At 33.0% G+C, this 24,880-nt stretch overlaps 1 protein-coding gene across 2 annotated transcripts in view; it reads left to right on the top strand.

Moving 5' to 3' along the window:
- LOC145265467 (twinfilin-1-like) overlaps nt 1-24,880 on the top strand; it is a 131,990-nt gene that overhangs the window by 68,820 nt on the left and 38,290 nt on the right. For both annotated transcript variants that reach the window (XM_080121331.1, XM_080121332.1), the window contains exons 3-4: nt 16,227-16,277; nt 20,722-20,849. In XM_080121331.1, the coding sequence (XP_079977457.1) occupies nt 16,227-16,277; nt 20,722-20,849 (179 nt within the window). The remainder of the gene's footprint in view (nt 1-16,226; nt 16,278-20,721; nt 20,850-24,880) is intronic.

The following is a 24,880-nucleotide window of genomic DNA, read 5'->3' as shown; positions in this document are numbered from 1 at the left end:
CTACCGGACACTCCTACATCCTCTTACCGGCTGCAGATGTGGAGAGAGGTAGATCCTCAGTCTACAAATATAGCACTGCCAGAGCCCAGTGAAACCTTACCACCTGGCACACACCTGTCCCGTTCGGAGTGGGTCACTCTGAATAGGGCAAGGGCAAAAGTTGCAAAAACTGGCGACAACCTCCTCATGTGGGGTTACTCTACAACTGCTGAATGCCCCTGTGGTGCCCAAGTTCAGACCATCGAGCACATTTTAACATCTTGCCCACTAGGGCCCAACTGCACGGACGAAGACCTCAGTGTTGGTAATCAAACCGCACGCCGCTGGTTGAAGAGATGGAGCGACAAGATATGATGATGAGTTAAAACTTGGACTCTGTTTGAGTTGATCACAAAAAGTTGGGATCCAACAAGTGTCCTGCCAACTCTAGAGTTTAAAAAATGCCCCTTAAATAAATCTATATAAATAAAACATCGCATGTATGTGTGTGTGTGTAAATATTTAACAGGTAAACTCTTAAACTACTGGTCACATAACACTGAAATTCTCAGGAAATAGTATTCATGCACCAAGAATGGTTTATAGGGAGTAATATCTTTATTTATATACATGTACATTGCGTACAGACATTGGCAAATTTACATGGAAAATGTCCATTCCCCCGAGCCGACATTTTTGTTTTTTATGCGCATGCTTCATTATTCGCTTCATTCCTTCAAGTTGTTTAGAAAACAACATCAGGCTGAAACGCTAGATGTTTTGATTTCGATTCTAGCTGATGATACCAACTCATTTTTTTCATGTCTTTGTATTAATTATTAAAATATGAAGTAAGACGTAAATTTTACTCAGTTTTTAATTTGTAATTTTCTATTATTCATTTATCGATTAGACAAACAAATATTACATTCGAATCAAAAATTCTAATGCTTCCTAATGCATACGTTTTTCTTTATTTTTATAAAAATAAGCATTCCAGACATTAATTCAAATATACAAAGACCTACCTATATATCTTTTTTATTATTATTCTTTGACCGATTAGATTAACATAATTATTAATTTCAAATAAATATTCGGTGTTTTTGCAGTGTCTGCAGTGTTACATTTCAGATATGATTTAAAAGTTAAATTAAATTTATATGGCGTCTTTCTTTTTTTTAAAATTGTTAGGTGAAAGTGCAGAACAGTTAAAAAGCTTCCTTCCCCATGTTAAGAATGGTACAATTCGTACACTGCACAAGTACCAAAAGTTTTTACGTTTTGAATGCGTACATTTTTTTTTGTTTTATCAGAAACATTTACAAAAACGTACCTATATATATATATATATATATATATATATATATATATATATATATATATATATATATATATATATATATATATATATATATATCCATTTATTGATTAGATAAATAAATATTAATAACAAACAAAAACTGCAAATTTTTTTGAATGCGTGCATTTTTATTACTTTTAATTGTTTTGACAGAGCTTTCATACACAGGACATTATGACAACACAAAATACAGGTTTATTTCTAAAATGTTTATACCTAATCAAATAAAATGTCTCATATACTTTATATTTTATATCTATAATAACAATACATGGATTCATCTTCAAATCGTCGCCTGAGGAAAATCCACCGAAATCGTCAGATGGTCGTCTGCCACTTATTACAATCAAAACACCTTACAAGACTATTTCAACACATGAAAGGTTGACATGCAAGCAATCATTTAAAAATAAACATATTCTCTCGCCCATTATTTTTAAAACGAAATTAATTAAAATTTGATTTTGCTCAAACATCAAATAAACTTTATAAAATTTACGTTCATCCACCCTGCATCGATACAAGTGCTAATCGACATTATAATATTGTAAGTATATGCAAATTCATTTACTTTTTCTTTAAATTAATACAACTGTTTCCTTGAGATACGTTTCTTTTCTCCAAATAACTTCATTTATTTACATAGCTTCTCCCCTTTTCTTGAAATAATTTCTCCTTTCTTTTTTTGTAAAGATAAGAATTTCAGACGATAAATTTAATATACGATGCCATAATATATATCTTTTTTTATTATTCTTTCACCGATTAGATAAACAAATATTGATTTCATCAAATATTCTAACGTTTCCGAATGCTTGCATTTTTTCTTTATTATTAAAGAAATAAGCATTTGCGGCATTAATTCGAATATATGCAGGCATATCTATATATCTTTTTTATTTATTATTCTTTAACCAATTAGATAAACAAATATTAATTTCAAAGAAAAATTTGTTTTTGCAGTGTATGCAGTGTTACATTTCAAATAGGATTTTAAAGTTAAATTACAATTTTATGGTGTTTTTTTTTTTTTTTCATTAAATTGTTAGGTGAAAATGCAGAATAGTTAATAAGCCCCCCTCCCCATATTAAGAATGGCTTTCTAAATAATGTTATTTCAGCATGATTCGTACACTGCACAAGTACCAAAAATTCTTACGTTTCTGAATGTGTGCGCTTTCTTTCATTTTTAAAGAACCAAGAATTTCAGATGTTTTTCTTTTATTTATAACTGGTGGGGGTGGGGTAACCGGCGTTGCCCCGAGTGTTTGGAGGTGTGTGGTCGGTCGGGGATGGGGGGTGTTAATCAAACCTAAGAATAAGCGAAGTAAAAAAAACAAAAAAGAAAGCAGAAAAACGAACGTTAAAACTTATCTGAAAAATAAAGTGGGGGGTACCCGGGCGGGGTGGGGATCAAAATATAAGAAATAAACACAAAAAAACTAACGTAAGACAAACGAACGATGTTAAATGTAAAATCGGAAAAACGAAAACAAAAAAGAAAACAGAAAAACGAACGTTAAAACTTCTTTAAAAAATCTGAAAAATAAAAACCAAAAAAAAAAAAAAACAAGTGAAAAATGGCTTAAATAAGCCTGTTTCAATATCAAAATTTAAAAAATCGGTGGGTACCCAGCGTTGCCCGGGTGTTTTTGGGTGTGTGTGGTTGGTCGCGAGTGGGGGGTGTTAATGAAAACCTAAGAATAAGCGAAGTAAAAAAAAAAAAAAAAACAGAAAAACGACCGTTACGTGAAAAATGGCTTAAATAAGCCTGTTTCAATATTAAAATTTTAAAAATCGGTGAGTACCCGGGTGTTTTTGGGTGTGTAGTCATCGGTGCGGGGGTTGTTAACGAAAACCTAAGAATAAGCGAAGTAAAAAAATCCCAGAAAAATGAACGTTACGTGAAAAATGGCTTAAATAACCCTGCTTCAATATTAATATTAAAATTTAAAAAAAAACAAAAAAAAAACATCTCACACAACGATTCAGACCCAAAACGTTTAGATAATTACCCAACGCTCTAACCAACTGAGCTAAGACGACGGACATGAAATTTAGTCAGTTCTTCAAATATTTAAACTAAATCAGGTTATGACGTCTGACACATGCGTAGAACCGATCTCGTCATGAAAGGACGGTTTTTGCTGACCCCCCCCCCCAGCCCCTGTAGAAAAGTGCTGATTCCAGGGTGAAAAAATTAACGTTTTTGGCCAGTTTTTCGATATTTGTCGGACGAAGGATGGGGCTTTCATATGAGACCAAATTTGTGAATTTTTGTTCTGTCTGTTGAAAGTTTTTAGCAGACATACAAACACACACACATACATACATGCATACATTTTCGCTTTTATATATATTCTAGCGAGGGGTACCCAGCGTTGCCTGGGAGTTTGTAGGTGTGTGTGAAAAAAAAACAGGTGCCCGTGAAAAAAAAAACAAAGCCTTGATGACGCACAGTTGGAAAATAGCAAAGTGTGAAAAAAAAACAGGTGCTCGTTTTTGATTGACGTGACGGCGATAGGTATTCAGCAGTCAGCATTTTGTGCGGGACAGTTTTTAATGAGGTCAATAAATCGGTTTGTTTGTTTTCAAAAACCCGCTCCCCCATCTGATATGACGAAGTTGACAAATGTTCACTGGCTCTGGGCCTGTTATTAAAGTCGAGTTTTACTTTTTGTTTGTACCGAAAACCGAATGTAATGCGTGCCGATGCGGGAAATGTGGAATAATTAACGTTCGAAAGTCAATAAAATTAAATAGACAGGCGAGCTCCGTGGTTAAGTGTGAGATATTACAATTTATAGATGATATAAAAAGTTTTAAGAAGTTGTGAACCGAGTGAGCGCTTCTCTGTAAGAAGCCTTTTGTGGACATCGAGGAAAAGCATACATACATACATACATACATTTTCGCTTTTATATATATATAGACTAGCGGGGGTACCCGGCATTGCCCGGGTGTTTGGAGGTGTGTGTGGTGTTAAATAAAAAGAAACCGGGGGGGGGGGGGTAGGATCGAACCCAAAGCCCTGAGGCCAAGTTTGAAAATAAAATCGGCTAGCCAGAATGAGTTACTGAAAGATGTTTGAATTTATTTAAGAACCAAATTGACAGATGCACGCACGGAAGTCGTCGAACGTTACAACGACGACGATGGAAGCTATTCAGCAAATGAGGTCAATGACCAGGTTTGTTTGTTATAAGCGAAGTAAAAAAAGAAAACAACGTTAAAACTTAATCGGGAGGAGGGGGGTAATCAAAACATCGAAAAAAAAACTAACGTAAGGCAAACGAACGATGAAAACAGAAAAACAAACACGTGAAAAAATGGCTTGAATAAGCCTGTTTCGATATTAAAATTTAAAAAATCGGTGGGGACCCAGGTGTTTTGGGTGTGTGTGGTCGGGGGTGGATAAGCAAAGTAAAAAAAAAAAACAGAAAAACGAACGTTATGTGAAAAATGGCTTAAATAACACTGGTTCAATATTTAAATTTAAAAAATCGCAAAAAAAAAAAGAAGACATCTCATACCACGATTCGAACCCAAAACGTTTACATAATGACCCAACGCTCTAACCAACTGAGCTAATGTGACATACATGAAATTCAGTCAGTTCTTCAACTATTTAAACTAAATCAGGTCATGACGTCATCTGACGCATGTGTAGAACCGGTCGTCGTCATGAAAGGACGGTTTTTGTTGACCCCACCCTGTAGAAAATTGTTGATTTCGGGTGAAAAAATTGTTTTTGGCCAATTTTTCGATATTTTTCGGGTGAAGGATGGAGCTTCAATATGATAGTTTGTGAATTTTTGTTCTGTCTGTCGAAAGTTTTTAGCAGACACACAAACACATACATACATACATACATACATACACACAAACATTTTCGCTTTTATATATATAGACTAGCGGGGGTACCCGGCGTTGCCTGGGTGTTTGGAGGTGTGTGTGCTCTTAAATAAAAAAGAAACCGGGGAGGGGGGATAGGATCGAACCCGAAGCCCTGAGGCGAAGTTTGAAAATAAAATGTGAAAAAAACATGAACCGTTACTGAAAGATGTTTGAATTTATTTAAGTAAGAACAAAATTGACAGGTGCCTGCACGGAAGTCGTAGAGCGTTACGACGACAACAACGATGACGTAAGCAATAGCTATTCAACAAATGAGGCCAATGACCAGGTTTGTTTGTTATAAGCGAAATAAAAAAAAAACATAAAAACAAACCTTAAAACTTAAGCGGTGGGGGGGGTGTAATCAAAACATCGAAAAAAAAAAAAACTAATGTAAAGCAAACGAACTGTCAATTTCGGGGTGAAAAAATTAACATTTTTGGCCAATTTTTCGATATTTTTCAGGCGAAGGATGGAGCTTCAATATGATATAGAGTTTGTGAATTTTCGTTGTCTGGCAAAAGTTTTTAGAGGACACACAAACGTACATACATACATACATTTTCACTTTTATATATATAGAAGACATAAGAATTTCAGACGTTAACACAAATATACGAATACATATCTACATCTTCTTTAATCGATTAGATAAACAAATATTGATTTTATACAAAAATTCTAACGTTTTCAAATGTGTGCGTTTTTTTTTTTTTTTTTTCAGAAAAAAGAATTTCAGATGTTACATTACATAAACGAACACATGCCTATATATATATAATATATACATATATATATATACAGTATATATATACATACATCACATAAACGAACACATGCCTATATGTTATTCATTTATGAATTAGATAAACAAATATTAATTTCAATCAAAAAATGTAAATTTTCTGAATATTTGCGTTTTTATTATTTTGTATTTTTCTGATAAAAATTTACTTACAAATTTTTGCATGCATGTTCGTGGTTCTGTTTTGTTGTTTTTTAGAAAATTTTCCTGAAACATTTACTGCATTCAAATAGTTTCAAGACAATTATAGCACAAAATAGACATTTATTTTCATACAAAATATAATTTTTCGTAACAAATAAATTATAATTATTTCATTAATTTCATTAGATTTTTAGTAAAATTCCTTTCTTTATATTTTGCAGTTTTCGTAACAAAATTCATTGTAATGCATGAATGAAATCCATCTCGACTGAAGATGAATACAGTTCATACTTTTAAGGAAATCTTGAATGACAGGGATCAAATTCTCAGTCCTGTTGCCCACTATTTTTAAAACGACACTTTGCTTACAATAGAATAGTTAATTTCCGTGAATATGATTTTCATAACAACAAAAACAAACAAAAACATGTATTCACCATTATGAATTTATGTTTTGTTTAATCTATTTTATTATAATATACGAAGACAAAATATTCAAACAATTACAACCTGGCAACACCAGGTACTTCAGCTAGTGCTAAAATAAAAGAATTTTATTTTTATATAGTGTGCACTTTTCAGCTGATGAACTCTACTACTAATGGTGCCAAGAACTCGACAGAAGACCCATCAAGCAAATCTCATATCAACCTCTTAATCTAAAGGGAGTTGTCTATCATTTTTAATCCTTTATTCCCCCTGGGTAGATGGGTCATTCCAGAAATGTCCCTACAATATGAACACAGTCACACTCCCCGACAAATGATTGGAATTGAAGAAGGTATCTGCAGATTTGCTTCCTTATGGGGGATGTTGTCTTCAGGAAATGTTAAAAGCAGCTCTCAGCATTCTGGTGTATACACTGTCGAGTTTTTTTTTTCCTACATATACTATCAATAAAAGTAAGCGATGAAAAAAAGATTTTTATTTTCTTTCAAAAATCAGTCTTTCACATAATTACCATTTTTTTTCTTTTTCTTGTCCATGATTGATTTTTGCTGCCGACCTTCAAGTTCCGCCAGTAGCAGGTCACCAAAACTACCGTCAATCCCTCAGCTACGCGACCGGTTTGTTTTTCTTTGACCATTTGATGCTTGGAGATATCAATCCGAGATTTAAACTATCCATGCTTCTTCAAAATCACACCACCATGAAAAAGTACCAGATTATTAAAACAAGGCCGATAGCCATTAGTCGCGTGCCCTCGTGTAATGAATGAATGCGTGAATGTAGGATTGACATGAAATTCTTAAAGATAAACTAAAATGACCGAAAAATGAGCTGAAATGACTTAAATAAAAAAAAAGTAAATGACTTAGAATGACTTTAATGAACTTAAGGATGAATCGAATGACTTGAATGCTTAAAAAATAACTGGAATCCTTCAAAAACAACTTGAATGATCTGGAGAATGACTTGAATGGTTTTGAGACTGACTGGTTGTAAAGTGGGTGATCAATTTAAAATTAAATTAATACAGAAAATTGATCCCCCACAAAGTTACAGACATAAGTACAGCATGTAGTAAGAACAGATGGTATTTATTTGCTCCCCCACTGAGCAAATTAGGCACAAGGCCGTTTTTAATGTGAGGTAAAAACCAGCTCCCCTAAAAGGGGTCACTCTGGTTACCAAAAATAATAATTGTCCCAGTATAGAGGGTTTCCCCTCCATTGACTGGTACAAATTATCTTAAGTGCAGTATCTGTCGGAACAGATACTACACTTTGATCTTGTTTATATAGTTTATTTCCATAATGAAAAATTTTACATGGCCAAAAGATCAAGAAAAGCTTAAAAAGCTAACAACAGCATCGATTAACAACAGACCTTTGATCTTAACCGAAAAGGCCAAGCACAAAAGTGTTATGGACAGACCGACGGACCAACTTATAGAGTCACTTGGAATGAAAAGGGACTTTAACAGTCATAAAATCTCAGTGTAGTTTGATAAAACGTGTTCTTTATATTTTTGTATCTTGATTTTAAAACTTATTTCTTACAAAAATATCCAGTGTTTATTGCTGTTTGAGATTGCACCATGGTTGGAGAGTCAGAAGAGATTAAGTCCAACTTGTAAAATCCAAGGTATCCAACTTAAAGAATTTCAGGATATTTTACTCTGACTCGTAGCCATCGAAGACGTCCGACTCGTAGCATTCCACATCGTCGGACTCCTAGTATACATACGTGTATGACTGATTTCTTCCACAACTTCACCTTCTCTCAGACTTCAGCCACAACTCCAATTAAAATACCTGGAACTTATGCTTAGATTTTAGGAATCAGAAGGTATAAGCTTTGATTCCAACTCCTCCTATGAGTACTTAGATTCCCAAACTCTCTACTCTGATATCTTATTTTAAAATCGCTCAATATTCAGGTTGCCTGTTGATTCCTCAGTGATTAAAAAAAAAATCTGACTCCAATTCCTAGCAATTTTATGACTCCGACTCTACAACCATGGTATGCACACCCAAAATTGAGTTATGTACATTTAGTTTATTTAATATGGTGCTATTTTTATGGCTTTGTGACTATGAAGAAACACTGAACAATCAATCCGTTATGGTTTTTGGAAGGTCGTCTAGTGCACATGGTTAAAAGGGTTTGTATTTTAATGTCACTTTTTAAGGAAGCCACACACCAAATTCACTAACATAACCTTGCAGTTTAAATGTTTTTTTTTTTTTTTGTTTTGTTTATTCTCTCACATTGCATAATATTGACTCCGGTAAATGAATATCTTCATTTGATCACTAGCTATCTCGACTAATCCACTGGACCAAGGACATTTGTTTATACAGAACTTTTCTAACATGGGATTTTGCTGACCACATTTTATATTCAGGTGCTCCATTCACAATTGGCACTACTTTCACTGTCATAATTGTTTTTCATTTCTCTTTTTAGGTGAACAGATTTCTCTTCTATCTTTTCTGCTTTTAATTACGTGGTTCATTAGGAGGGGGGATACTGTTGAATGTCACATCTAATCAATCAAGATAGATCTGATTTAATATGAACCTAGCAATTTGTTCAGCAAGGGTTTAAGAATGCACTTCTTCTCTTTGAACTTTACATCATTTGTAATTAGTACAAAATTCTAGCAGCAACTGATTTTAATTTCAAATAATTTCTAACCAATGAAGTATTTATTTCTCCTATGTGGCTTTGTACACATGTGCAATCTTTACCATTGTGCATAGATGCATGCTACAAACAGCAGGTCTACAATGTGAGAAATATTCAGCTAAAGGAAGAGAGACTACTAAAGAAATTGGCTGTCACTTTGAAATAATACTGTTTTCTTGAATACAAAATTTCATGCTGTAATTGTAAGCTACTTGAGACTTTACATAAGTTATATTCATCTCAGATGATGTGTCCTCTGGTCAGTAAATTTTTATGTCCAAAGATAAAATAGCCTATGATTTTCAAGTAGGCTGGCTGCATGCTCTAGTCAAAATAGTACTAATATAATACATTATTTTTAGCAAGACGGGCGGAGGGGATTAATTGGGTTTCTGTTGATCTCAGAAACATGTTGTAAGCTGACGAACCGTTTGTATTCAGTTGAAAATGTTTGTCGTGATTTGCAAGTCTTTCATTCAATAGTATCATCGTGATTTCTCAAAATTAAAAATTGTAACTTGTTTTAAACTTATGATTTTGTTTGAAAAGAAAATCTTTTTGTTACAGCAGTGACGGTGGCCACATGATTGACACTATGACTGTTGTCGGAATGAAGCACCAAATTTGAACAGACAATGAGCAGGTGATTACGTCCTGGGCGGTAAATGCACAGAAAAGTTAACAGCTCTAGCTAACTTGGTCATACCTTGTCAGTCATACTATATAACCCACAAGATCTAGAGACTATTCTCAGTTCTCAAACCTTACTCTCAAAAACATACCACTATCAACGAATATGCAACAATCGTTTTTTGTTGTCTCAGAGAATTGTTGCAAATTAATTCTCCCTCTGATTGACTATTAACATGCAGGGCTCTACATTGCGAGTGAAACAGTCGCATTTGCGAGTGATTTTTCAAAGTGGCGACTAGAAATAATGAAATACTTATCTTTTGGCGATTGTATTTCTTTCACTGACAGTCTTCCAAACTGTTATGATTTAATTTGTTGTTAAGAGTTATCCCCCTTGGGATTGAGATTCATAATAAAAGCGCCCTCTGTTTCATTTTCCCGCTCGATCCTTTCAAGAGCGTACGTGTATTTTACAGTTAATAAAACCTTTCTAAAAGGCAATTCTTTACTTACTGATACTATTCACTTCAATTTTATTAACTGTAAAAAAAAAAATAATGGATCGAATCTTACGTCCCGACAGATTCGAGGTGGAACCTACATGCCCTAATTCCGAAAAATCCTATAGGCATTGGAAATTAACCCTCCAGAATTATTTCCGCTCACATAATAACGGATTAATCGAAAACACTTCAGATAATTTCTTTGCCTTGATCAATTGTATTTCAGCCTCTGTTTTCGATTTAATAAGCAATAAAACCGACTACGATAGTGCATTAAGAACATTGGACGCCGCTTATTTAAAACCTGAAAATATTGTTTATAATAGATATCGATTGATGACGACGAAGCAACAAACAACACAAAATATAGATGCCTTCATACTACAATTGGAAATGCTTGCCAAAACATGTAACTTCGAAGCGGTTTCTGCTGAAGAAAACAAAAATCAATACATTCGGGAAGCTTTCATCGGTGGAATTTCTTCTTTGTCCATCCGACAACGACTGTTAGAAAAACCCATCCTGACTTTACAAGACACATATGCCACGGCCAGATCTCTTGAACAAGCAGAAAAGCATTCGATAAGCTACGCAAATAACTTTACTGTAGCAGCTACAAATAATCCTTCGGGCTACAATCGTATAGCTGCGACTAAAGAAAATATGCATCCAAAAGGGGTTTGTTTTTTCTGTGGAAAATCACGTCATCCTCGATATTTATGTCCTGCACGAAACGCCGAATGTAAAAAATGCAAAAAAAATGGTCATTGGGCTAAAGTGTGTAAATCTTCTATTTCTAACACTCATACTGCTGTTCTTTATGACGACTCTGACTACCCCTCACCTTCTCTATCCTGACTAGGAACTAACTCCAAAGATGTCACATTCACTCAATGGCAAATTAACGGGCACTTCGTGAACGCTATGGTGGACTCCGGCAGTGTAAAAACATTCATTAATGAAAATACTGCTAAAAAACTTAAACTCTTCACAATACCTAAAAACAAAACTATAGCTCTGGCTGCTTCCGATCAACATGCTAAAATAACTGGCGAAGCTGTCGTGGATTTAATACTGAAAGATAAAACCCATTCTGGAATAACAATTGAAATCATTGAAAACCTTTTCGGAAAAGATATTTTAAAAAAATATAAAAAAGTAACACTTAAATTCGACGGTCCTAGAGACAAACTTATAATTGGAGTTATAAACACGAATAATTTTTTTCCTACCATAAACGTTCCACCCCCTCCTCTCTTTTCTAATCTTTCTCCTCATACTACTCCTATTGCGACAAAATCCTGACGTTACACTTTTGCCGCCAACAAATTCATAAAAGAAGAGACTGCTAGAATGTTGAAAGAAGGCATAATTGAACCTTCGATATCTCCGTGGCGAGCGCAGGTTCTTGTAACTTCGAATGAGAATCATAAGAAAAGAATGGTAGTCGACTACAGCGATACCATCAATAGATTCACGGAACTAGACGCTTACCCAATGCCTAATATCAATAAGATGGTAGACGACATCGCTCAATATAACATCTTCTCTACTCTCGACCTAAAATCTGCTTATCACCAAATACCTATAAATCATGCTGATCGTAAATTCACTGCGTTTGAAGTAAGTGGCAAACTTTTTCAATTTACTCGTCTTCCTTTTGGCGTCACCAATGGAGTAAGTGCTTTCCAGAGGAGCATAGACTATATTATAGAAAAAGAAAATCTAACCGATACCTTTGTGTATGTTGATAACGTAACTATATGTGGGAAAAATCAAGAAGAACACGATTACAATCTTCAAAAATTCTACAAAATTGCTAAACAATATAACATCACTTTAAATGAAAATAAAAGCATAATTTCTTCTAGTTCTATTACTCTACTCGGCTACACCATAGAAAATAATCAAATAGCTCCCGATTATCAAAGACTAAAACCATTACTCGAAATGCCACCTCCGCTGAATCTTAAATCTCAAAAAAGAATAGTTGGAATGTTTTCCTATTACTACAAATTCATTAAAAAATTTTCTGATAAAATTTTATTACTAAATCAAAACAAAGAATTTCCACTACCTCCATCTGTATTAAAATCTTTTCAAACATTGAAAAATGATCTAAAAGACGCCACTTTAATAACGGTAGATCCAAATAAAGAATTTGAAGTAGAAACGGACGCTAGTAACTATTGCATTGCTGCAGCACTAAATCAAGAAGGTCGTCCTATTGCATTTTTTTCAAGAACTCTCAATACTAACGAAATTAAGCACCATGCAGTAGAAAAAGAGGCAGCCGCTATTGTAGAAGCTCTCCGTAAGTGGCGACATTTTCTACTCGGCAGGCACTTTAAAGTCATCACAGATCAGAAGAGCATCAGCTTCATATTCGACAATAAAAGAAAATCTAAAATTAAGAATGACAAAATATGTCGTTGGCGTATAGAATTATCCCAATACAATTTCACTATAGTTTATCGACCTGGACCTGAAAATATTGCTGCTGACACATTCTCTCGCATCTCTGCTCTTACTTACAATCTACAAGATCTTCGTGATTTACATAAACAATTATGTCATCCTGGTGTTTCAAGATTAAGCCATTTTATAAGAACGAGGAACCTCCCTTTTACTTTGGATCAAATTAAGAATATTACTGACTCTTGCTCATCCTGTCAATTACTGAAACCCAAATTCGCCAATACCAATGGAGGGACTCTCATTCAAGCCATATTACCTTTTCAACGATTAAATCTTGATTTTAAAGGCCCTCTACCTACTTCTATACATGGCAACGAATATCTACTTACTCTAATTGATGAGTATTCCCGTTTTCCTTTCGCTTTTCCTTGCAGAGATATGACAAGCAAAACCATTATCCACTGTCTAAACAAACTCTTTTCAATTTTTGGTTTGCCTGACATGATACATACTGACCGTGCTTCTGATTTCTTAGCAAGAGAAATAAAGGATTTTTTACACAAAAAAGGAATTGCTACTTCTAAAACAAGTAGGTATCATCCTGAAGGTAATGGACAGATTGAAAAACTCAACGGTACCTTATGGAAGGCCATTCAAACAACATTACATTCTAACCAAATGAAACTACCTTATTGGGAAGACGTACTACCGGACACACTTCATTCAATTAGATCATTACTTTGTACTGCCACTAATATGACTCCCCATGATAGACTTTTTAAATATAGTCGTAAATCTGCTTCCGGAATTTCAATTCCTTCTTGGGTTAAACCAGGCCCAATATATATTAGAAACCACACTAAAACAAGTAAACATGACCCTCCTGTAACGCCTGCCACCCTAATAGATGTCAACCCCCACTACACTTATGTTCAACTACCTTCTGGTACTGAAACCACTGTCAACGTTCGAGACTTAGCTCCAAACTCATCAAATGAAGAAAACTCTAATAATAATCCTACTACTTCAGAGACTTTATTTGAACCTTCTACTAATGAAAACATTGGTCATGAGGAAGACAAAAATCAATCGTCTGATCTTGAAGAAAATCAGATTTCACTAAAAAATAATACTGAAAATCAGCATTCCTGCCAATCTGTGCGGAGGTCGTCCTGAGTTCGACAATTCCCTAGTAAATATAAGGATTTTGTGACTAAATACTGAAAAAACTGCAGTTTGGGTTCATATGTTATTTGTAAATAAAATGATTCTTATGTAAAAAAAAAAAAAAAAAAATTTGTCTATAATTAATTACCCCTTACTTGAATACTTTAGGACGGGGAAAATGTTATAATTTAATTTGTTGTTAAGAGTTATCCCCCTTGGGATTGACATTCATAATAAAAGCGCCCCCTGTTTCATTTTCCCGCTCGATCCTTTCAAGAGCGTACGTGTATTTTACAGTTAATAAAACCTTTCTAAAAGGCAATTCTTTACTTACTGATACTATTCACTTCACAAACTACTGAGTGAAAAATATCTTTTCAACTTCTTTTTATAAAACGAACAATTAAATTATTTAAACAATAAAAGTTTAATAGAACAAGATACTCTTCTTTTTTTTTTTTTTTTTTTAACAAAGGCTGTTAAAAAAAATATCCTAAGAAATAATAGTGTTTATATCTTCAAGTATCAGCATAGAATTTGTTGTATATTTAGAATTACATTTACACTTATTAAAAAACACAAAAAGATCTTTATGATGTACATAATCGTCATAGAACGAAGATGTCATATTCTAAAAATCATGTGGGTTTGGCTAGTAACTTTTCTATTTGGCTAATAAACGAAAATGTTTAGTTGTCAAAGGTAAACTAAAGATAAATTTGTCCGTAGAGCCCTGACATGTCCAAACTATTGAAGATGTTGCTGTAACAAGACAGACACATGATCAATACTCAGGAGTTAACTGTTGCGCCAAAGTTGCAGACTAGAACTTGGGATTACCGTTCTTTGTTAATGTAGCGAAATTCGAAAAATGAAATATTGAATTTCAAGTTAACCAATGGTATCTACTTGTCATGTCGCAGTAATTAAAATATCCAAAAATTATGAAAGACAATAAAGTAGAGATTTAATTATTAATGAAAACAGTTTTCAAAGACAATTAGTGAAAATTAAGTTTTGCTAAATTGACCAAAGATTTTCAGTTTTCAGAAGATATTTTACGTCCCTTTTGTTACAATTAGAACCCTCCAGTTGTTGTTATTTTTATTATTTTTATTTATTTATTTATTTTTTTTTGGCAAAACTCGTTTTTCTCTAATTGTCTTCAAAAACTATTTTTATTAATAATTAAACTTTACCTTTTTTTTCGTATTTTTTTAATATATTCATTACTGTGGCATGACAATTCAGTAGATACCATTGGTTTCACTTGAAATTCAATATTTCATTTTTAAAATTTTGCTTCATTAGAAAAACTGGATTGCTTACAGTGATTAGGTTCCCTGAAAGTTGCAGTCCAACAGTTAACAGACCAAGAATTTCTTTGGGTTGTGAAGTCAGAAGGTATAAACTCTGACTCAGACTCTGAATTTTAGGAGTTCTTACAAGTCTGACTCCTTTCAAAACCTCTGACGCCAACTCCGCAGTCCTGTTTTTTTTTTTTTTTTTTTTTTTTTTTTTAATGTTTTTAACTAATGAGGGTATGACACCAATGATTTCAACGATCATTTTTATAACCACAGTTATAATAATCAACGAATCAGAAGCTTCAAAAGTTATAAAAAATATTGAATTTTGAATTCAATCAGTCCGCTGGTTGACCCCTGTCTCAAAACGACTCAAGATCGGAACTGCATTGATTCTTCGCCGCCATTTTTGTTACTAAGAATTACTCAACACTCGAAATCGTGACTGCATTGATTCTTCAAGTTGATTTACTGCCGCCATCTTTGTTCAACATAATGTCTCCACACTTAACATAGTTAAAAGTTTAAAAATTTATTTTGATCAAGATTGCAGAATTGGGAAGTATAAACTTTAACCCTGACTTTAGGATTTCAAAAATTCAGATTACAACTTTTAGAATTCCAAAATATCCAATTCCTTATCCAAATCATCTGTTGCTTCATTGGAGATTATAAAAATCCGATTCTGATCCAAAGCTACCTTACAAGTCCAACCCTGATGCTTCCACGACCTGACCCGGAATCTGCCATGTGAGCTATGGTACAGCCCCCCCCCCCCCTAAAAAAATGTCTTTATGATCTCAGAAAATATTGCTGTTATATTTTTGATACCTTGTAATTAAAATTTTTTTTTTTTTTCTTTTTTTTTTTTTCAGAAACGTTGACTTTAGAAAAGCACACCCCACCTGTCAGCACCTGGCAAAATGATATCCTTTTCATTTACTCTTCTCCCACTTGATGGGAATATTGACGTGTATTTTCATGTTGCATTCTTAAACCAATTGATCAAACAAATCTTTTTATCGCTTTGTTTTCAAAACGTCTTATGAATAGAAAAAGATTGGGTTTTCTTTATCTTTTTTTATTAACAATTAACCGATATTCAAAATCTACTAATGAATCACCGCATGGAAACGATATAACAATAATAAAAAAAATGTCTTTTTTTTTTTTTTTTTTTTTTTTTTTTTGCATTTTCCTGTGCGCACCCTTTTACGTTGCGTGTCAACTAATACACATTGCAGTTTGTAAATGATTTCAAAACTTTGGGTGACTCCTTTGTAAAAAAAAAACAAACAAACAAAACATTATATATAATTTCTCCCACTCTTTATCTGTGCTTAAATCTAAACGCAAAATCCATGAACAAAGCTTCTGTCCCAGAACTGCCTGTCTGTTGAACACTGTTCCGCTGGCCTGCTTCCCAGTTAAATACAACATGGTAGCCTTCAAATCCAATGTAAACAAGTTCCTATTGAGCTGTCCCAATAAAATAATCAAATTCTACCCAATTTACACCGTTAATGATTGCTACATTTCCACCTTACATTCATTAACCCTTATCCTCGAGTGGCTTTTGGGCCTAGATAAATAGTGACTCCCAAGTAAAAAAAAAAAAAAAAGTTTTTCCCATTTTGGCAGGGCTCCCTTTTTTCTAATCTATAAAAAACAAATTTCTACTTAAATTGCTAAAAACTTCCATGGGTGTGAGTTCTTCACTTTTTACTTGTTTTTTTTTTAATGAGGAAAAAATTGATTTCTGCCAAATCACTAGGGCCTTAACTTATTTTTTTCATTGCTATTCGGCTAGATTTTATTTCTCTTTTTCTCTCTCATTTTATACTTTTTTCCTGTTTCTTTTCTCTCTTCCTCTCTTCACCTTGTTTTCCTTTCCCCTCTTCTGGCAATTCTTTCTGTAAATGTTAATTTTGTCATGAATGCTAAGACTTTTAATGATTCATAATAGGAATTGGATGACTTATTTCATCAAAGAATGACTTCCTGTCTCCTTCCCTTTACATACATACACTGTGTTCTTAATTTGGTTGAAATTGATTGGAGCTGTATAAGTAAAAATTTATTGTTTGTGCTGCCCTATGCACACATACATGGAATTGGAGAAGGGATTCCCCAGATTAGGAAATTCATTTTTTTTTTTTTTTTTTTTTTTTTGCCTGCCATTTGCTACTTGTGTTTCTGCAATTGTTTTAATATGAGAAACCTCATTATATGAACCCAAACTTGTCAACATGGATAGACAGTTTCTAAAAATTAAACAGAATTAGTTTTTGTTTTGTTTGAAAGTATTATCTGATTGGGAGAAATCTGTATTTTAATAAGAAAAAGTTGATTTGGCAAATCGTTTGAGCTTTAACTTATTTTTTATTACTATTTGGCTAGATCTTTTTCTCTTTCTTCCTTTTTTTCTTGCATTATCTTTTTTATTTTTCTGTTTTTTTTTTCTTGCATTATCTTTTTTATTTTTCTATTTCTTTTTTTTCTTGCATTATCTTTTTTATTTTTCTATTTCTTTTTTTTTCTTGTATTATCTTTTTTATTTTTCTATTTCTTTTTTTCTTGTATTATCTTTTTTATTTTTCTATTTCTTTTTTTTTCTTGCATTATCTTTTTTATTTTTCTATTTCTTTTTTTTCTTGCATTATCTTTTTTATTTTTCTATTTCTTTTTTTCTTGTATTATCTTTTTTATTTTTCTATTTCTTTTTTTTTTCTTGCATTATCTTTTTTATTTTTCTATTTGTTTTTTTTTCTTGCATTATCTTTTTTTCTTGTTTTCTGTCTTCCTCTTATCTCTACCTTGCCTCCCTTTTCCTCTTATGCCAAATCTCTCTGAAAACTGAAAATGTTAATTTTGCTGTCAAACCTAAGATTTCAAATAATTCATGAAGTGAGTAGGGGAGCTTGATGACTTATTTCACCATAGAATTTTTTTTATTATTACTTTCTCTTTTTAATCATAATTCATATTCAAACTGCTAATGAATTCATGTCATGAAAAACGACAAAATAATCAAAAACCAAATAAAAATAATAATTTTTTTTTCTTTTCCTTTGTGAGTCTCTAGATTTATATATTTCTTGCACACAATTTTTTCATAGTGTGTTTAAATTCATGCAAATCGTAGCCAATTGAAGTGATTTTTTTTTTAATTTAAAGTGACTGGATGGATATTTATAGATATAAATAAATACACATTGTGTAGTGGATGTCTATGAAAAGACTGCAGGTATAATAATCAGAAAGTTACAAGATATTTTGTGTGACCCCATGATTATATAATGAGGGCCTCACAATTATACACCACCAAGTTCTACTATATATACAGGGAAAATGAGTTATGCATATCACTGTGTTCCTCAAACTCTCCTCTACATAGAGTGCGGGTCGGAGGTACAGAATGCTTCTAACAATAGTCAGAATCCAAGGTGACTTTCATCTCTACAGGGTGGAACGATAAAATTGTTGCCCTAGAAAAGACAACACGATTCCATTTCCGTTTGATGAAAACTTTTTCGTTTTTATTTTTTTCTTTGAAGACTATCTACTAGTTGGCCAGTGTGTACAAATCTCAACAGTGATGGGAGTCTTCCATCATGTCTGAAAACAGGACCATTGCCAGCACCCTGAAGATGCATCACTGTATTGCTACGAATAACAGGGATATGCCCAGGGTGATGAAAACAAAGTTGACGGTTATGGTCTTTGGTGATGTTTCAAGTGAAGGCCACATGATGCCACCTCACATCTTCGGCTTTAAAGTAAACACCACAGTGTACCTGGATGTGCTAAAGAGTTTGGTGATCTCCTGGTGCAATCACAAGGCCACTGGCAGACCCTAGGTGTGGCAACAGGACTTGGTGCCAGCCCACAAGTCTAAAGAGACCCAGGCGACTTCAGAAGGAGTGCTACGACTTTGTACCTTTCTCTTACTGGCCCGCCGCTCCTCGCCCGACCTGAACCTGCTGGACTACTTTGTTTGGTCATATGTCAAGAACATCACCAACATGACCTCTCACAACACTAAAGCCAGCCTAATCGCCGCCATCTGCAGAGTATTCACTGAGCTTGTGGAAAAGGCATGCTCCTCGCTCCAGACATGTATCGAGGGGGTGATTGAGGCTGAAGGCGGCTACATTAGATAGCTGTCAGCTTTATTACATAATGAAGTTACCTGTATTAGTTTTTTTCAATAAAAGTTTTAAAAATAAAGCCGTAGTATTGTTTTTAGGGTGACATTTTTATCATTCCATCCTGTACACATCACTGCTTGGTGCACTAACTAACGTGGAGACTCTGCTCACCTTTGTACCCCCTGCATATGTCTCTTCATCAAGGCATGTAACAAAATTAACCTCACAGGTAACTGCGGGCATCATTGAAGGATTTGATGACATTGATGATCTATTATTTTTTTATTTTATTTTATTTATAAGGGAGTTACCACTTATCAAGGCCTGAAGGCCACTCGAGGATAAAGGTTAATGAATGTAAGGTGGAAGTATAGTAATCATTAATAGTGTAGATTGGATAAAATTTGGATTACTTAAGAGGAAAGCTCAACAAGAACTTGTTTACATTGGACTTGAAGGCTACCATATTGTAATCATCCAGGAAGTAGACCAGTGGAACAAGTGAGCAGTTATAGGAAAAAAGCTTTGTTCATTGAATCTGCATTTAGATTTAGACACAGATATAGTGGGGGAAATTGTTGATAGTAGCTGCTGAGTGTTTTTTATGAAAGTTTAGCAAGGGGGGGGATTATAGATTGGAGCTCAGACGAGCACTTGCCATGAATGATTGCAATGCATTCATGAATTATGTTGACACCAGCATCAGTGCAGAATGACTAAGAAGCAATGTAAGTGCAGTAAAACTTTGTCTTGTTTCTTTCCCTACAGCAAAGACTCTGGAGAATGTTAAAAAATGATTCACAAAAGGAAAAAAATAATGACTAAGATGGTTCTAAAAGTCACCTCTTTCAGACCAACAGAAACCAAACAAATATCAGCTGTCTGTTTTTTTCAAATTATATTTATAGATATTGCTGTTAGTTTGAGAAGGTCATGTAAGACCACATAAGAATGGTGGGCTGTGTATTACTGGACATAAAACCATAAGTGTTTATTTTTTGGGAGGACATTAATTCTGTATAATCTGAAATAGTCTGATTTATCGACATTAATCCTCTTATCATAGAAGATATTATTTCAAAAGCACCATCCAATTTCTGAAATGTATATAGATTTGTCATATGAGGTAAGTCACATTAAAAGTGATTGCATACTTAAATATGCACCATTTTTGTTTGCTTTTCCAAACTTTTTTATTGTTCCTTAACAGTTTGATCACATTACGACAAAATGATTTTACCTAATTTAGACGAGAAGAGACCCTGTTATATATTGTATCGTCTTGACACTCAGAATAACCTCGGCTATGAATGGGCATTCATCTGTTGGTCACCTGACTTTTCACCGGTAAGTATTCATTTATTTTAATAGCTGTCCATATCTAGCATTGCCCAGGATACAGTGAAGTCAATAGATTTATTAAATTGTATTCTTTGTTTTCAAACAATAAAAAATTTTATATTTGAAGATTAAGCATTTCAAATCATAAAATTTAAATACCTAAATTTTGATTCATTTGCTCTATTTTGTACATTGATCAATTTTATTTAGCTAGGATTTTCTTATATAAAATATTACATTTAATAATATTTTGTAAGCCCGAAAATCATTGGATTTGCATACCAGTAAATATATATCATTTCATTATTCTGAAGTGTGTATATATATATATATATATATATATATATATATATATATATATATATATATATATATAATACTTGTCCCCGGATGGATATAAGCAATAAATATAGCGTTAGTTTTAAATTTTAATTTTCTTTCTTTCTTTGTGGATTATGGTACTGTTTCGGTCCTTTTTAATTTAAGTTTACAAAATAATGTGCCCACGTTACTCACCCTGTTGCCTAGAATATATGCTCTATAATTTATAAGTTCAGTAGTTTAGCATTTTACCAAGCACATATTATTGATGTTCATGTGTGCACACCAATCTTTTTAACAATGTATTACTTAATATAACTTCACATTTGACTTAAAGCAATTATTTTCTTTATTAATTTATTTGTAGATAACATTTTAAGTTTTTTAGGGGAAGGCATGTGCAAGTTCGGGTGGGTACATCCCCAAAATAGTAAAATTAACAAAAAAAAAAAAAAAAATAATAATGTACCCATGTTACTTACCGGATTGCAAAGAATATTATTTATAAATTCGGTTCATAAAATACAATTTAAAAATAAATTTTATTTGCGCAAATGTTAACATTTATATATATAAAAAAATCTTCTGTGCCCATGTTACTCACCCCATTTTTTTTCTTTAGAATATGTTCCAAAATTCATAATGATCTGTTCATTAATTTGGAATACCGCGCGCGTGTGTGTGTGTAATTAATATTTTAAAATAAATATTGATAATTTGTATACCTACAGACACTAGTATTTTATGCTTATCCAATCATCAGTATAGTAAGTGATAATTACTGCTGGTCAAGAGATTCAAACTCTTCACAAAGCCATGCTTGACTTCGTAGGTTAGAATCTTTCCTCCAGGCCACCATCAACTAACACATGAATGTAAGGAAATTAATTACCTATGAATGCTATTTTGATGTTCATTCACAGTTGATAGTCGGAATGATACGTTTTTTTTTTTCTAAAGTTGACTTTTTTTTTTTTTTAATTACCTTAATAGGTAGTAATTGTCTGTATTTTTGAGATGAGATGTTTTCATTGATTGAGATTGTCAGACTGACTTCCTCATCTTGGTTGTTATAGTCACAACGTTTTGGCCGTTTTGCCCTCCGGCCTTCATCAGGTGTTTTGTATCGAATTGGGGAACCGTTTGTTAGGAGTCTCAAACCCAACCCTTTATTATTATTATTACGGGGGTACCGTGTTCGGACTCCAGCTAGGCTCTGGGACATAGTTGCTGATTCTCTGTTTTGAATGTTACTTTTCACTGCCTTCATTCCTAGTGACATATGGCCGAGTGGTCCTAGATGTTGTATCAAAGTTTACAGTTACCCAAAGGTGCTGAGTTCAATCATGAACGAAGGCAGTGAAAAGTAACATTCAAAACAGAGAATCAGCAACTATGTCCCAGAACCTTGCTGGAGTTCGAACACGGTATCCTCATAATAATAATAAAGGGTGGGGTTCGAGACTCCGAACAAACAGTTCCCCAGTTGGATACAAAACACCTGATGAAGGCCGGAGGGTAAAATGGCCGAAATGTTGTGACTATAACAACCAAGATGAGGACCTTAATAGGTTTCAGCTTTAATTTCATGAAGGGGCTTTATAACTAAAATATTTTAAATTTTTATACCTACAGATTAGTGTTTCATGCTTATGCAATTATCAGTATAGGAATTGGTAATTATTGCTGGTCAGCAAATTTGAGCCTAAATATAACCTGCATTCACATCCCCATAATCCCTACCAATCATAAACAGCATAAATTAGTGTCTACCTTTCTTCTTCTTTTTTTTTTTTTAAATATATTAAAAAATCTTACTGGTTAAATACCTGGTAATATATTTATCAAATACAAAATAAAAAAGATATAGTTGAGCAAGTTTTAATTAAAATCGATACATGCAAGCCCTTGATTGATTCATAAACATAATTAGATAAAAGTTAACAGAATTAATTAAAATACAATGACCTCACATGATCCCATACAGGTAGCACTACATAGATTATGGAGATAGCAAGCTTACGATGGCTTATCCATTTGTTTTTGATAGCCCTTAGGACAGTATTTTTTCATTGTTAAGAATAACCTCTCTTCTATTCTATTAGACACCAAGCCCTTTCTAAACTACAATGTAATTACATCTTTATGCTCAGCCATAAGCACCCTTCCCTAAAATTCTTATTCAGTGATAGAAACTTTTGTATGACTTGCACGGGTCTCCCTTTTGGTGGTTGCCCGGACATCTGTTTGGCCTTGCAAACTTACTAAAATCAGTCCTAGTTTGTTTGAAGCAAATATTTTATCGCTAGATGCAATTCCCAACAGCAGCTGAAGCTTAAGGGGTTTTAAAAAGAAATTGAAATTCAGAGAATCTTGCTTAATTGGTGTCAAATTGAATGTAATTGTGCCCGTATTATGCTCCTTAAAAATGTTTTAAAATATTACAAAGAAACTGAAATTTAAGGAACATTTATTAATTTATACCCAGTATTGTTTAGATTACACAAAACTAGAGGTATTTGAATTTTTACAAATGGTTTCCACCTTCTGTTTGTCCTTTTTGCATACAACTTAAACAAAATATAGCCCACCTTATCCACCCTTGTGCTTTGCAGCTTTATTTCAAAAAATCATTAATTAGTTTAGGAATGAATCCAGTACATACAAATATAGAAATATATAGAGACTAGCGAGGTACTCAGCATTGCCTGGGGCAAAAGTGCAACATAATTTCTATCTATCCCCCCTCCTTTCAACCTATTCCTCTCTGGACATACACACACAACTCATAGGTACAAGAGAAATAAACTCTGTGAAAAAAAAAAACAGTTACTTCCCTTTAGCTATTGGCTAGAAAACACTACATAACATTAAAAGATCTGTGTACATCTTGATAACATTAAATGATATAAACGGTCACTTGCCCCTCCTTCCAAGTAATCAATCTTTTTTTTTTTATTTTAGATATACATCCTAGTTTACACTGATTAAAAAAAAAAAAAATGTGTTGTGTATTTTTCAGACATTTGTCATGTATATAATAGATTGTCAGATAATAAACTGTCTCTGACAATTCACATTCAAATGCAACATTTAAACAATTTTTTTCATAATTTTGAACAGTTTTATTCAATAAATTTAATGACAAAATGTGCCATAAGTAATTGAAAATTAAATGAAATTTTTTTAAAATGAACTAAAAAGGAAAGAGAACCATCAATCAACTGCTGCTTAAAAACAATAAATACATTATTTCGTACATGTTAAAAAAATATCAAGTGAATTTGCTTATTTTATTTATTTATTTTTTTTTGCACATTTATTTCAATTTTTTTGGTTTATTTTATTGATCAGCAAAAACGGGCAATTTTTTTAACAATGAACATGCTATTGCTTTTTTAAAAAAAAAATCCAATAAAATAAATTAACTCCAAAATTAAACAATATAGTTTTTTAAGCATCTTGTAAGAATTTAAATTTAAAAAATAGGCAAAATGCTTTATAAGTATTTTTTTTTAGTCAGTTAATTTTTTTTTTTATATGTATCTTAAATTTTTTTGGATAACGTATCTTCAAAAACTGATGGTATTGCTTTAACTTTTTATTTGATAAAAGTCGAAAAAAAATTTAGTAACTTTTGATAAAAAAGATATTTGATTTCGAAAAGCAGTTTACCATTTTTTTTTTTTTCCAAATTTAAACAATTTAAACAATTT

This window comes from Euprymna scolopes, chromosome 40 (genome assembly GCF_053919585.1).
Source record: "Euprymna scolopes isolate OS-2025 chromosome 40, ASM5391958v1, whole genome shotgun sequence".
Taxonomy (NCBI): domain Eukaryota; kingdom Metazoa; phylum Mollusca; class Cephalopoda; order Sepiida; family Sepiolidae; genus Euprymna; species Euprymna scolopes.
Note: the sequence above shows the minus strand (reverse complement) of the source record. Positions and strands in the feature narration are given on the sequence as shown.